Consider the following 14,981-nt stretch of genomic DNA (forward strand, 5'->3'; position numbering starts at 1 on the left):
ATGACAAGTCCAATAAAACCTTCATTTCTAACAAGATGGGGAAAGAAGCTTATCCAAATTTATTTGCTCTGTTACAAATGTGCCTTGTCTCCTCTTGGCAGATTGCACTTATACATGCTGATAACCAAATTATTCCAAGAGCTAGACATCTTCTGAATTTGGCCCTGAAGGCAAAGACAGAGCTCCAGAAGGAAAGCACTCCTATTACATCTGGAGACAAAAAGTATCCATGAGAACTATGCTTTAAATGTGTATGAAACCCTGTTACATAGAGCAATCATTGTACTTCCTGGGTGTTAAAGCCTGAACATGTGTAGGTACGAAATGTTCTTCTTCTGTCATGTGCCAAAAATCAATACCTATCCTCAATATGCCCCAAGCTACCACTTAATCCTGCATAATAGCTAGTTCAGTATTAAATCATCTGTGAGAAAGCCAAAACTCAGGCAGGCAGACATGCAACAGCTAGAAAATCAAGTGTTTGAGTCTTGCAATCAGAACACTTTTCATCAGACAGGAATGCTACTCATTATCCAGCTACGTGGAATTTTCAAAGAGAATGACTTACACTTGGTTATTTTTCCTTGTACAACAATGCTGATCATTCAAAACTGCTATTATGATAGACAACCATACGGATTCTATTCAATTACAATAATTGCATATTTTCATCATTATCAGGTAAGTTATCTTTATTTTCTAATTTTATCCATTTATTTTTTAAGACTCTCTGCCTGCTGGGAAAGGAAAGTGAAAAACATTTGTTTCCATTTTTCTTTTTAGCTCTTTTGATAGAAATACTATTTTTTCCATGGTAAAGGGCTGACCATTAAAGGTTCAATGATTTACACAAGCCCCCCAGATCACCATACATTAAATAAACATGTAATCTCTTATGTAATAACTTCTACTTTAAATCTCCTAGAGGGTTCTTTGACTAAATGCCTGGTAAGAGCATTTTATTGTTGGACTAGATACCTAAAATATCTGATTGAGGAATCAAATAAATCAATAAAAACAACAATCCACAAAAAGGCTGCTCACCTTTACCCTTAGTATCCAATCCTCCTCATATTCCAGCCTTAGTTCACTCCTTTCCCTGCCAAGCTGTGGTCTACCACAGCTCTACCTTTGATCAGCAACTCTCTTAGGTGAATAAAAAGTGAATAACATGGGAACAAATCACTTTTATGGTTGAAAAGTGCTTCATTAAATGGATGTTTATTTAATACAGACTACTCCTTAAAACTTTATTTTCAATCTGACTAATTTTTAGCACTTTACAACTCTTCATTTCAAGCATATTAAGTATGTCTTTATACTGCCTATTCATCTTTAAGAGAGAAGTAATGATTTTTGCAGTTTAGGCAAGAAAGAACACTAAGATGTCTAGACAGACCTTCCCCTACCCAAGCCATCAGTAGCTCAGAGCAGTATCTACAAATGGGCAAGTAATGTTTAATCAACATAATCACTCCTCAGAGAAGCAACCAAGGGGCTGCCACTCAGAACAAGATTTATCTCATGATGCTGCATTCAAGGCAGTTTCTCTACCCTGGTTAGACAGGAGTAGAACAAAAATTTTTAAAGGAAAGTCATTAAAATTGACCATATTAAATTCACTGAATTACTGTGCTGAGAGTTAGTACTATCATCTCTCTTCTTCAGATAATTTCTAGTCATACTCTTTGTAAACTCTTGAAAAGTAGCTTACATATATTTAACAACCTTTTTTTTTCGCTATAATTCACTTGAAGGATATAAGTTTATCCAGTTACACACTATTTAGATAAGCTTTCAAGTTGGAGATTAATTAATTCATCTTTTCCAAATGCCACAAAAGACCTAGAGGCCAGAGCACGAGGGTGCTTTTTGCATATGGGAGGTAACACATCAGACACAAAGTAGTAGTAATTATGCATCCAGCCAAAAGAACAACACATAGACCCAACAGATGCATCTGAAACACTGTGCAAAAGTCTGTAAGATAAACTTGGCCTCAAAACAGCATCACTCAAGTAGATTTTCTTCCCATTTATAATTGCAGTTATGGGTCTAAGATTCAGTCAAAGAGAGAAACGGAGAGTTTCTAACCAGGCAGAAGCCTGGGAAAGAGTTGGAGAAGAACATAAATAATCTTTTATCTCTCGTCTTCACATTGTTTATAGTTAAGTTCTATCACTGTGCGTCAAGCACTCTGCACCAATGGTGTGGTTGTTTTCACTTCAGGACCAATGGAGTTGGTCTGCACGAAGCTCTGTATAAAGAGAGATGCATTTTTGAATAAAATCGGAGTTTTACTCTCACAGCCTTTGGAGTCAGAGTCTTTTTGCTCCTGTCCTGCCTCAACAGCATCATGCAGTAGCACCTGCAGTGCTGGTGTATTTCTGCACTCATGAGCAAGTCCACAGTATTCCCGCCCATGCCCCTGGCTCCCTCTTGCTCTTTACTGATACCATCTTGCTTTCAGCTACAACACCTCCAAAGCCAGTCACACAAATTCTAAAATGTAAAATATAGTGTTCTTGACACTGAATTTTGACCTTTTCATTTGGTATCCACATGCCAGAATTTTGGCTCATATTTCAAGCTTCTCTTTCCACCCTAAGAGGTAGGTATTTTCTTAAGTAAAACAAGTTTCTTAAGTAATCACTCTACATCAAAAGCTGAAGCTGTAAGAAAAAACACTTTGTACTGAGTTTTGTCAACACCTCAGTTTCTTACAAATTATTTGTTTTAAATAGTCACCACCTCTCTTCTAACACACCCTAACTTCACTCTTTTCACTCAAGCTTTTTGACTGTTTCTTGTAAATATTTAGAACTACTACAATAAAAACAGCTACTATATTGGTTTAGCCCTCCTTCATACACATCTTCCTACAGTGAGTCTCATCCTTTCCACAAAACAAAATCCATCCCAAGGACAAGAAAATCAGAGTAGTATAGAAAAAAGCTGATTTTGCATTCATTTCTGTCCCTGGTTACGTCAGTATTTTTAATGAATGCATTTTTATATCAATTACCAAGAAACAATGCATTCTTAAAGCTGCAAACTAGATTGCAGGCACATGTGCATACCATAGGATGGTTTGGGTGGAAAAGGACATTCAAGATCTTCTCAAGTACCTAGTCCTAACCACCCTGCCATGGGCAGGGACACCTGCCACTTGACCAGGTTGCTCCAAGCCCCATCCAAACCAACCTTGAACAATTCCAGAGATGCAGCATCTACAACTTCTCTGGATCACCTGTTCCAGTGCCTCACCATCCTCAAGGGAAATCTAAACCAACCCTCTATTAAGCTTCAAGCCCTTCTCCCTCGTCCTTTCACTTAACACCCTTGTAAAAAGTCCCTCTCCAGCTTTTTTGTACCTTCTCCTTTGAGGTACTGAACATAACACTTTACATATAACACCACCTTATAAAGTATTATGTTACTAAAATGACATAAATATCACATATATTCTATATATATAGGTAGCCCTCTTCAATAGAAAAACTGGAAAAGGTCTGATCAAAAGTTTCACAGTTTCTTTAAAGCTAATTTTATTTATAAAAATATTACCTTTTTTAAACATGATTTGTTTATCTATATAGAGAATTGGTACAGAAAATTACTGGGTATAAAAACTGGTATAAAAATGGGTATAAAAAATAGGAAATCGGTAATTATCTGAAATACTAAGAAGTGAATTGAGAGTATGCCTTGTCTAACTCAAGTGACTTGCTTATAAACATAGAGGAAGTTTATAGCAGAACTGATCTATGTTCTTTAATGTATGAAACTAATATGAAGACTTTGACTTGAAGCAAAAAAAAAAATCAGACTTCTGTGCTTATATGCTACTCAACAGAACTGGAACATTTTGAAAAGTGTTGTGCCATATTTATGACAATATGGAATGAATGCAGAAAGAGACAATAATATTTTAACATTAGTATTAACATATGCACCAGCTGCACAGTGTTTATCACTCCACTGCAGGAGGGACTCCAGTTTCTCCATATTACAATGTTATTCACAACACAAGGATCAGTGAAAGCTCAGCTACATGTAGAGCTTTTACAAGTGAGTAATAACCACCAGTACGTTCAGAGAAAGAGCAAAAATGAAACTGATTTGGGGAAGTTAGATCAAATGGCACACTTGATGAATGAACATACATATTTTGGCATAGGATTCCTTAAAAACAGTTGCTGAAAAAACAGGATTTCTATTATTACAAAAAAGTGTATCTTTAGTAGTCTCTCTTCAGCAACTTTCAGACTTATCAAATAGAGGCTATTAACTCCAGGAACTCCTCTGACAAAGAAATCCCCCACCATCTGTAATTATGTAATTATAATTTTAAAAAATAAAAACCTTACAGCAAGGATGCCTGACTGAAGTCAGAAGTACAGAGAATACAAGGGAAACAGAAGAGCATGTGAGAGCAAGCAAGCTTCACTTTCTCACTTGTAAAGAGAAGAATTACACCTGTCTTCCTTGGTGTGAGGTTTGGACCTGTAGTTTTCCTTCCTTCTTCTGCTTCTCTTTTGCTACATGAACACTCCACACGGATACAAAAACTTAAAAAGCTCTGTTAGGGGCAGTACCAGCAGAAGATAAAATACTGCTAATAACTCTGGACTGAGTCATGAGAAGGGTAAATGGCTTCTCCTGGGAACACAAGGGAGGTTGCAGAGAACCTCTGACCTGGAAATCCCACGCTGAGCAGGATCATCAAGAGCAAAGAAGAGCTTTTCCTTGCTCTCTATAGGCACAGAAGGAAATTGTATTATTGTGCCTGGAAGAAGTGAGAAGTGTACACTCATTCACTCCCATCACAGCTCAGGTTCTGAGATCCCTCAACTGGCCTCGTGGAGAGTCCAATTGATTCAGAGGCATTTAAGCTTTACTGCCAGCCAAGTTCATTTACTCTTTTCATCTCTAACAGCTCCTGCCCTGCTCAGTGTTTGGCAGGGCTGGGCACACCTGACCCTTTAGCCCTTGCAACGTGGGATCTGACCTCCTGCTTCCCCCAGTGTAGCTGGGAGTCAGGGGATTACCCAGGCAGAAATTGAGAGCTCTGTGCTACAGCTGCACACACAACATGTCCCTGTCCCATACACATTTCTGTCTACCCACCCTCTCTGCTTTCCCAGGGTATGCTACACAATCATTTATCAACTTCACAAACACATGATTATGCCTCTTTCCACTACGGGCTTTAGATACTTTTCTGGCTTTCAACTATCATTGCTCAGGGCTGTCTTTGAACTCCTCATTTTGAAACTGCTATGTCATGGACCTTAGAGAGGCCAAAGGCTTCCAGTTATAAAGCATCACCTTGGAAAGTGTGGGACACCCTAGGTTTCTGCTGGGTTCCAAGTGGCTTATCTTGATAGAGGTGGTTTAATATTTCCTTAAGCTTCAGGATTAACATTTTTTCTAAATGCAGCAACAAAATGAGAAATCAGAGCAGACCCAGTCTTTGTGAGTCTATAATAGCACTATAAGCGAGTGCCGCAGGAAAGAGGTACAGCACGTGGGCATGAATTTCTGCTGAAAGAAAGGAATATTTCAACAACATCCACTGAAACATGTCAGAATTACCTAACTTTATTAAACTATTAGTCACTACAATTAATTGTGAGTCATCTCAATCAGATTTGCACTGAAGGTAGCTAAGGTTTCCCTTGCAATGTATAGGATTCCCAACACACAGCATTATTGTCTCAGGCCATTATCACAGAAATCAATGTTTGGGTTAGCATTTAATGAAAAATCCTAAAGAAACAAACCACTGAAGACTGCATTATTTGTGCAACAAAACCAGGATCACTTTTGATCCATGAATATAGCACACAGAATTACAAAGTAGGAAATAACAGTGGTCCTGTTCTTCCACCTGAGTTCATCTGATTCCTTTTCTATAAGAACAGGAAATAAAGCTACAGCACAAATCAGCACTTTGTAATTTCATGTATAATTTAATTAGAGCGGCACCTCTTTAGGGCAAATTCTTCAAGTAATAGTTCAGCATCCACTGTAGAGTCAATCTTCCATTTCACAGCAGAGTCATCCCCACTACCCTTCAGTATCATCCAACAGGAGCATAAGCCCTGCTGCCTCCAGCTATGTTGGTGACCCAGGCATAAGTGAGTTCTGTAGCTGTAAAATTTCTCTTTATTAAATTATGACAGTAAAAGTCTGCAGCTGGACAGGACCACCGAAGCAAAATACTGTGTGTTGATTACCTACAGACTGAAATGAAGGCTAAAAGCCTTTGTAAGTGTCCTTAACCCAACTTCCCCTATGGGTGATATGGGGATGGGGAGGAGAGGGAAATCTATTCTCCTGCCTAAACTTAGTGAATTTTCTAATTTTGCCAGGTGTCTCTGACCCACAGGAAATTCTCTTGGCTCTCATTAATCAGGTTACTCCTATCCAGGAATTTTTGAAATCTTCGGCTCTTTCTTGTGGTTCTTTATGGTTTTTTTTTCCTTTTTTTTTTTTTTTTTTTTTTTTTTTTTTTGGGGGGGGGGGGCATTTTTTTTTAAACATGTTCCTATGAACTCCATGTTGTTGCTTCAAAAAAAGATGTTATTTTCAGTACAACTTTCCCCTCTGTTCAAGAGAAACATGCACATCAAATCAGTCTTCAATTCATTGATTCCAGTATTCCAGTAGAACAGTGCAAATCCCTACTTTGTCAACAAATTAGCTCCTTGAAGTACAGCAATTCTAGGAAAGTATTACATTAACTTCAGGAAAAGGGAATTTGGATATTGAAAAATGTTAAATGAATAACAAGATAAAAACATCATCATACCACTACATAAATCCATAGTTTCCTATGTACAGGATGATCTGTGTATGGTTCCAATGGTTTGGGAAAAGGGACAGACCAAACCTGAGCAAAGGCATGAAGCATCTTTCACATAAACAATTACTGGACAGGTTCAGGCTATTCCTCCTGGAAAGGAAATATGGTGGAAGACTACCAACAGAAATACAATCATAAACAGGGGATAACTGTATTCTGAATCCTTGAATCTGACAATGACTAACTTAAATTAGCAGGAACTTTTAAAATAAAGGCTCATCATTTCTTTTGGCAAATATTTCTACAGTTGAACTTGTTCTTTATTCTAAAATTTACATGGGCTTAAAAGGTATTGAAGGAATTCACAAAGGAGAAATTCATCAAAGACTACTAAATACAAAATTATATACCCAGTAAGGAAGTTGAAGTTTTGTACTAAAAAGTTATTTTATAATTATCAGTCTTTTCAAAAAGCAAAATCCTGTTTCAGAAGGAAAAGAGGTTTCTCACTAAGATTTGATAGCTGCTGTGGCTGCCTAGTTTAACTTAGTTTCCTTTTAATTTGGAAGTTCCACCAAAAAGTAAATAGTATCAAAAGGCGTATAATTTTTTTCAGGAAAAGGCAAGCCACCTCCCTGCTCAGTCAATTATTTTCTTTCTTCCACATTTGAAACACTGGGATTTTTCTACCAGCTGATATTTTTCCATGCCACAGCACTGTCGTGATAAATTCAATCAAGGGCACATAACAGTCATTTCAAAGGCCAACACCCAAGGCAGCTGAATTAGCTAAAAGTTAAATCAAGAAAAGGATACATGTTATAAAGGTCACTGTCTCTAGAAGGTAAAAGGAACTTCACACACAATCCGAAAGACATGAGTTTCTTTCTTTTACTACTTCAACATACCTTTTGCAATATATTGTTAATATCATAATTGAATTAACACATCAAATAGAACACTTTTGTCTAGCCAAGGTCTGTCCCCGTATCACTTTTCACAATCAGGAATGTATCATTAAGCAGACAGAGAGCATTAACCACATTCCACAGTTACACTGCAATGTACATGAACTGTCCCTCTGCACTTGAATCAAAGTATTACCTTGCTGACACCAGGAATCCTCTGGTGAAGCATAGCAAAGTGTACCTTTGGAAGGACCAGTAAAGTCTAAAGTTCACATTACTGCAAGGTGATGTCTTTTTCAGGACATTATGACATGACATTTTTATTAAAGCAGCACACAGACAAATTGATGCCATTTTCTCATGCTTTTCAACTACCCTTTTTAGAAACTCAGTTTGTCTTAAATTAGTAAAGTCTGTACTTGGAAGTGTAGAGTTCCTCATCCTTGAAGAACAATCATGTATCTTCTTACATAAGCACTAAACACCTATAAAAGCCCAGCTGAAAGTTACTGTCTGTCTTGCTGATGAAACACGAAGGAAGTATCCTTTACGGTTGAGGTAACATTATATAGTGAGCTTGTGAGCACGTACCTTTACTCTACTCTAACAATTACGGATTTGCCATCTTAATTTTGCACATTTGAGCATTTAGTAGGAATTAAATGTTTGCATTCCCTACACTGTAATAGTGCACCTCAGAGGTACATAAGCAAGAAAGGGACAAGGATGGGTGAAAGGGTAAGAGGAAGCAGCATACAGAACCAGAATGAATGCTAGTCAAATCACAATGGTGCTTATTCAGGCTGTCTGGGATGGAGCGTGGGAATAGGAGAGTTCATTTGAAAGGGACAGCATAGGAAGTTCTCATATACAGGCAGTAGTCATCAAGACAGCTTTCAGCAGTATAAGGAACTGTTTAATATTATAAAGCATTTACATGAATTCTGTTCCCTCCTGAAATACTACTGTATTTACTTCCACAAAGACAACCTACATTTTATTTTTTAAATGAGATAAACAACTTTGTGAAATTTGATTTTCACCAATGAACAGAAAAACTGAGAAACATCTTGTATATATAATACGTATTTCCACTAATACTTTTTTTTTTATGAAAGGCTATTTACAGGTACAGTTCACAGCTAAATAGTTTAACATTTAAAATATTTAACTGAATATACCTTATATCCAAATAAAAAGATAGCAAAGTCTGTGTCCTGAACTGGTTGAAGTCATATATGTTTACTAATTGCTGGCAGGGATTCCCTAGTTCAACACATGTTTAAGTCATACTTTAAAAATCTCCCTCTGCAAAGCAAAGCAGCTGGTAACTTCCACCAATTTAATATGCCACAACATGGTTGAACAGGATGTTTTTATTTCAATAAAACTATCAGCAGTAACTTCAATGGCTTTATTTACATACATCTCAAATGAGATTTTTAAAAAAGTCACAGAAGTACAAAAACTTGCATTAAATATGTTTACTCTTCCATAATTCAAAAGGCAATACAAAGCAATGCATAGAGCATAGGATTTTGCACTGTACCAGTCTGACTGTACTTCATTTGTACATAATGCTGACCTTTCAAGTATTCTATCTAATAAAATATGCTTAAATACTATGCTGCTTCTTAGTACACTTTCTTTGAATGAAGTATGGTAAGAAGGTAGCAAATAGAAAATCTCACATGAGAGCCGACACACCATTTGTGAAAAGTCTGGCTTTCATTATATTAATGGCTGGCAAGTGTTCAGGTCCATGAGGGTAATCACTCAGTTCCTTGAGATCACAATGCTACAAAGGCTCTTAAAATGGCTGAGGATTTGAGACACTAATCAAAAATAAATTCTCAGTAGAAGAGATATTTTCAATTGATTATTTTGTATTAGCTAAAGGTGTGAGCTCATGAAGATTAAAATCTATGTATATTGCAAACTTGGGAATTCTTGAGTTACTAGCCATATATCAGCTGCAAAGCATTCAAATTTCCATGCCACCACAGTAAAAGCCTTTGGCTAAAGAAAGCCAGCTAGAAAGCACCAACATCCCAACTGCTCACAAAAAGCTGCTGGAGCTTATGGAAGTCAAAACTTACTAGTTGATGTAAAGGACAACTAGAAGATTTCTGAACAGCACAACTTTATTACACTACAAAGACTGTGATGCACTTTCATGTGAATAACGAAGATTGTTGACAAAATCCCACAGGAACAGCAGAAGCTTTTGAAGGGAATGACACTTTGGGTAGAGAGAGTATGATGAATTTAAGTGCTCAACTAATTAAATTATCTCTAGTACTTTGAGGTATTGTTTTCGAGTACAAAGAATGCAATCTTTCTTTAGGAAGATTTTATTTTCTCCAGGATTGCCTCAAATGAAAATTGTTTTTTTCTTTGTTGAAAAGCTCATTATTACTCAAAGACTGTACAATACTAGGTACTACAGTAAACATGGGAGAAATTTTTCTATTTCTATTCATTTTAGAGACAAATTAGCAATTAAGTTTCTCTAGAGGAAATCTGAGATACCTTCATTTTACCTTTACTGGTTGTAGAAAGGAAAAATATACAGGAAGCCTAGGGAAAATCTTGAAAAAAATAAACAAATAATAACTTCAGCTGATTTATCTAAATGAATGAAAGAAAGTATTGATACCTTTGATGAGACTATTCTATTATCTGGAAATCTCTGTGGAATGTATGCTTCGGCACCCGGAGGTGGTTCACGATGCCCAACATAAATAGTCCGACTGTCCACCCAATTCTCTTCTCCAGCACACTACAGGAGAAAAAAAGAGTTATTGTGTCAGTTCACTCAGTATTTCTGCAGTAACATGAGTCACACACTGAATTAACTAATCACATGCCTGACCATCAACACATACACAGCCAGCAGCACGTGACCCCTCACACTTTTCTGTATCAGCTCAAGATCACCAAAACATCTAAAGCCAAATGTGAAAACTGTTTTAACTGCACATCACTTTCCCACAACACAATGAAAGAGCATCCATGAAAATCACTGCTCTTTTTTGTTTATAACTTAAAGAAAGGGTGAATGGTTTAAGACTCTCAGTCAAATCACGTATGTAGTACATATTCATGTCTGTTACTCTTTTCCCCACTAATAAAAATCTGTGCTAATTACAAAATTTTAATATATGACAAATTCTTCACATTTTTGAGACTAGCCAGCCATGAGTCAAAACTTCATTTGCAGCAAAATGAAACTTTGTTCTCCTGAAATACTAATAGAAATCATTTCTCCACACATGAACAAGCTTAAGAGACTCTTTGGTTGCCAGAAAAAGACCTCAGCTTGTCAACTCAGAGCACTTCCTCTTCTATGAAAACTGCAGGAAAAAAAGTAGGTGTGCTAAACTTTCGCATTTGCATCAAACTCCACCACATCTATAGCCTCCCCAAAATTACTATTTCTGTGTTCTTTTAACTGTAAAATAGTACAAATCATCACAAAAAAGTATTTACACGAAACCAAAATAACCAATTTTTTAAATTTATAAGTAGTAATTTGGGGGAGGGCATGGATTATAAAATGACCATCCTTTAATCAACAGTCTAGTTCACACCTACCTTATGAAAAACATTTTTGAAGCACAGAATACATTCCTAAAACTTGTAGAAGCCCACGCATCAGCAACTTAAACATCATCATATGGTCAAATCTGGATTAATTTAAATACGTCATAAGTTTCAAAACCTCTGCTTTATATTGCACTGATGCATTTATAAATTCTTTCATTAAGCATATTAGGCAGAAGCTTCTTTTCTGCATCCTCAACAGCTACATGTATTTAGTACATTAAGTATGTCCTGAAAGTGCTCCTGGGCACCGGTGCTTGTCTGCCTCTAGAGGTGAACTGTAAGACTGACACTGAGCAAACTAACACCAAACAAATAGTGTGACTTTGGTAGTACCCACAGCCAAAGCATCATTCCCCATAGCAGCTGGATGTACCTGCGCAGTTCTTGACAGAATTTTATCATAAAGACATGGTTCCTTCTTTTCTAGCTAGTCTTAATGCCAATAGTTATAGGTCCATTTACTTTACTAGTACACATTTGGCTATTAAGCCTAAAACAAAATTTAGTTCTCAAACTTAAAAAACATGTACCCCAACACTTTCTTCATCAATTCACATCTAAGTGATTTTTCCACTGCCCTTAAGTGCAACACAGCCAAAGATCACTTTCTACATAATTTATTGGGAATAGACATACAAAATCTTGCAATACTCTGCAGTTTTGAAGCAGTTAAGCTAATAAAACAATTATCTCTGTGATGTGCATGACTTTCTCGAGATTGGAGAGAACATCAAAAATATAAAAAGAAAATCTATTGGACACAGACTATTAACCACAAAATAGCTGAGTAGAAGTCATCAAGTAAAATGTAAAGTGAAGTAGAGGATTAAAGAAAAGCAACTTCTGCCGTCCCTGAAGTAGATACTAGAAGCAGACACAAAGGACCCAAAATCATTACTTGATTCTTACACATGACAGAAAAATGAAGGTATTATGTTCAGAAGATACCGAAGGACAAAACTGTAATACTAGGCATAAAACTAAAGCCAAAAGTAAACCCCACATCTTGCTTATGTTTTATTCAACTTGCAATAATTGGAAAGAGTCACTTAATACATTATATGAAGTTGTTCATAAAGGAAGTAAAAATGACAGCCCTTCATAAGACACACCAATAGTCCAGTCAGGGCTTATGCTAAGCCCTGCACCTGCCCCTGCCTCAGTGGGAGTGCACAGACATTTCTCCCATGCCGCAGCTAGCACGGACTCGAAACTAGGACATAGGTTGCTATAAAAATTGCATTGATTTTCCAGTCAGACAACTTCTCCCTTACCACCAAGTGGACTTGTCAAAAACTCAAGTGTCATTCAGCCCACTCCTGAAGGCCAGGTAACATTCTTTGAGCAAGCCAAACATTTTGGAAGGAAGTAAAGCATGACAATGTTTCCATACTCCACCTTACTTCTATGCCAATAACAAAACATGGTATCTTTTACCATTTTATCAGTACATAATACTTCTTTTATCTTGTCAGTACACTAAATGTACAATGCACACAAATTATCTACTGACACTTGCGCCACTTAATACTCATAGAAATACAAGGGAATGTGAGCTATTCCTGTATAATAGATCAAATTGTACAATATTTTTTCATTTTTCATTGTGAGGGACATGAATGCATTCCAGACATAAATGCAGCACAAAGATTACTCCTGATAAGTGAAGTGGCTAAGTTCAGAGATTATTACCTAAACAGCTAATGGGAATGCCACATAAACTTTAAAAACCAAGATGAAATCCATCAGCTTCTACTTTCCTCTGCAGAGGCCCAACTTGACAATTTATCTCACAATTATTATGAACCAGTCCAAGTCAGCTTGATAACACTTTTAGCTCAAAAAAGCACTTTTCGAAGCTTTACTGGATACATTGAGTCCTCATCACAATTCAGTCAAAACAGGCCTCCAAAATTACCTATGAACTGAACCTGGGAAGATAGAGCTCTAAACAGCACTCTCCTGCCATTACTGCCAGTATTTACAGGTCTGATAGCCCTGGAGTACTGTGTCAACGCTAAGTAAGTCAAACACTCTGGAATTTGTGTCCCTAAAGCAAGGCATTGCTTTAAGCATGAATATAAAACAATGGCAATCTCTTCTATTAGCTTAATTTAATCTGTTTTTATCACAGATTGATAAATTTACCACAAATTTATAAAACCACATCTAACTTAAAATATCTGCTAGCACGGAACATTTTTTATTTTTCACTATGTTAATAGGTTATAGAAAATAAATGCACTTCACCAACCTAATTCAAGAACTGCTCAGAGTAAAAAAACTAAGCATGGAAGAGAGTAAGGCTCTCTTTGCCAGTGAGGCGCAACGCACATAGTCACATGCACTGCTCAATATGGCAACACTTGTGTGAAACAGAAAAAGATACTTTTAGAAAATCAGCACTCTAAGTCAGGACATGGGCTACGTAGAGAAAAACTACAGCAACTGAATGTCCTGTAATGCCAACCTCCAAAGCCAAACACCCTGATCTGAAAGTTCTTTTAGTGTTCTGGTATTGCTACTTACAGAATGACATCAGAGTCACTGAAATAAGCAGTCTGATGCCACTGCCAGAACAATGAAAACTTCTTTTAAATTCCATTGCTTGAGCCCATTAAGAATATGTCCAAGAAACCATAAATATACCTTAGCATTATCTGCTTCTATCTATAGTGTAAAGTTCAGTGTACTGAGACCTAGTTTTATTGGCACATCAATGAAATGTTACATAGCTTTTACTCTTTCAAGCAGTGTCAGCAACCATGAAAGCAAAGACCAGCAAGACGAAGGCATAGAGACAGAGACAGTTAATAGGACTTTACCTTAAGAGTTTAAGTATTTCTGTAGCTTATTTTTTTCTGATTTAAAAAGATCAAACAAACTAGCATGAGCTTCACCTTCATGCTACTTTGGTAATTTTTATCTAGATTTAATTTAAACAAATGTATTGCCTGAAAAGACAAGGGGCTTGGTATTCAAGGGGTGACAGCAAAAGGATGATAGCTAATTGCTGGAAAAGTAACTGACTTTGAAAAGATTCCAAGTCTTTCCACATGTGTTTAGTAAAGAGATTTAATGTACGATTTTGAAATCAGCGGAAACACTGAATGACATTTCTTGACTTCCACTTGAACTATTAACTCAGGCATAATTACCAGCAACAATCTTCAGTTCAATATTTTATTTTCCCTCCAAATAATATAAATACAAACACTACTCAAATAAGTTAATATGCACTAGGCACAGCTTAAAACTCAGTCAATCTGCCCCGGCCAAGTTCAAAGTACATTTCATTGAAAAATATCTTCCACTTTTTTCTAAATGCTTTTTGATTAAAAGGGATAGTTCACTCTAACCACAGATTCGACAGCAACAAATTCTCAGCATCAGATAGTCTTGTTCACCCAGGCTGTGACTCCTTTCCTCCACACAGAAGTATTTTACACCAATAGAGGCAGGCTTTCCTAACAGCCTGGTGTTTTACTGAATCACGAATATTTGATGCCAATTAAGCAATTAGCACCACTGTTAAAACTGCACACCGAACATACAGCTGCTCAACCACTTTGGAATTTTAGGATAACAGATACTGACAAGCCATTATCACTCAGAATCTACAGGAAGAGCTAATAGTGTACAGTGTGAAAAAA

At 36.8% G+C, this 14,981-nt stretch overlaps 1 protein-coding gene across 1 annotated transcript in view; it reads right to left on the reverse strand.

The window, feature by feature from the left end:
• Nucleotides 1-14,981, reverse strand: part of ATP11A (ATPase phospholipid transporting 11A) — a 110,886-nt gene that overhangs the window by 43,299 nt on the left and 52,606 nt on the right. The window contains exon 2 of the mRNA XM_077781577.1: nucleotides 10,379-10,501. Coding sequence (XP_077637703.1) covers nucleotides 10,379-10,501 — 123 coding nt within the window. The remainder of the gene's footprint in view (nucleotides 1-10,378; nucleotides 10,502-14,981) is intronic.

Source organism: Lonchura striata, chromosome 2 (assembly GCF_046129695.1).
Source record: "Lonchura striata isolate bLonStr1 chromosome 2, bLonStr1.mat, whole genome shotgun sequence".
In the NCBI taxonomy this organism is placed as follows: Eukaryota; Metazoa; Chordata; class Aves; order Passeriformes; family Estrildidae; genus Lonchura; species Lonchura striata.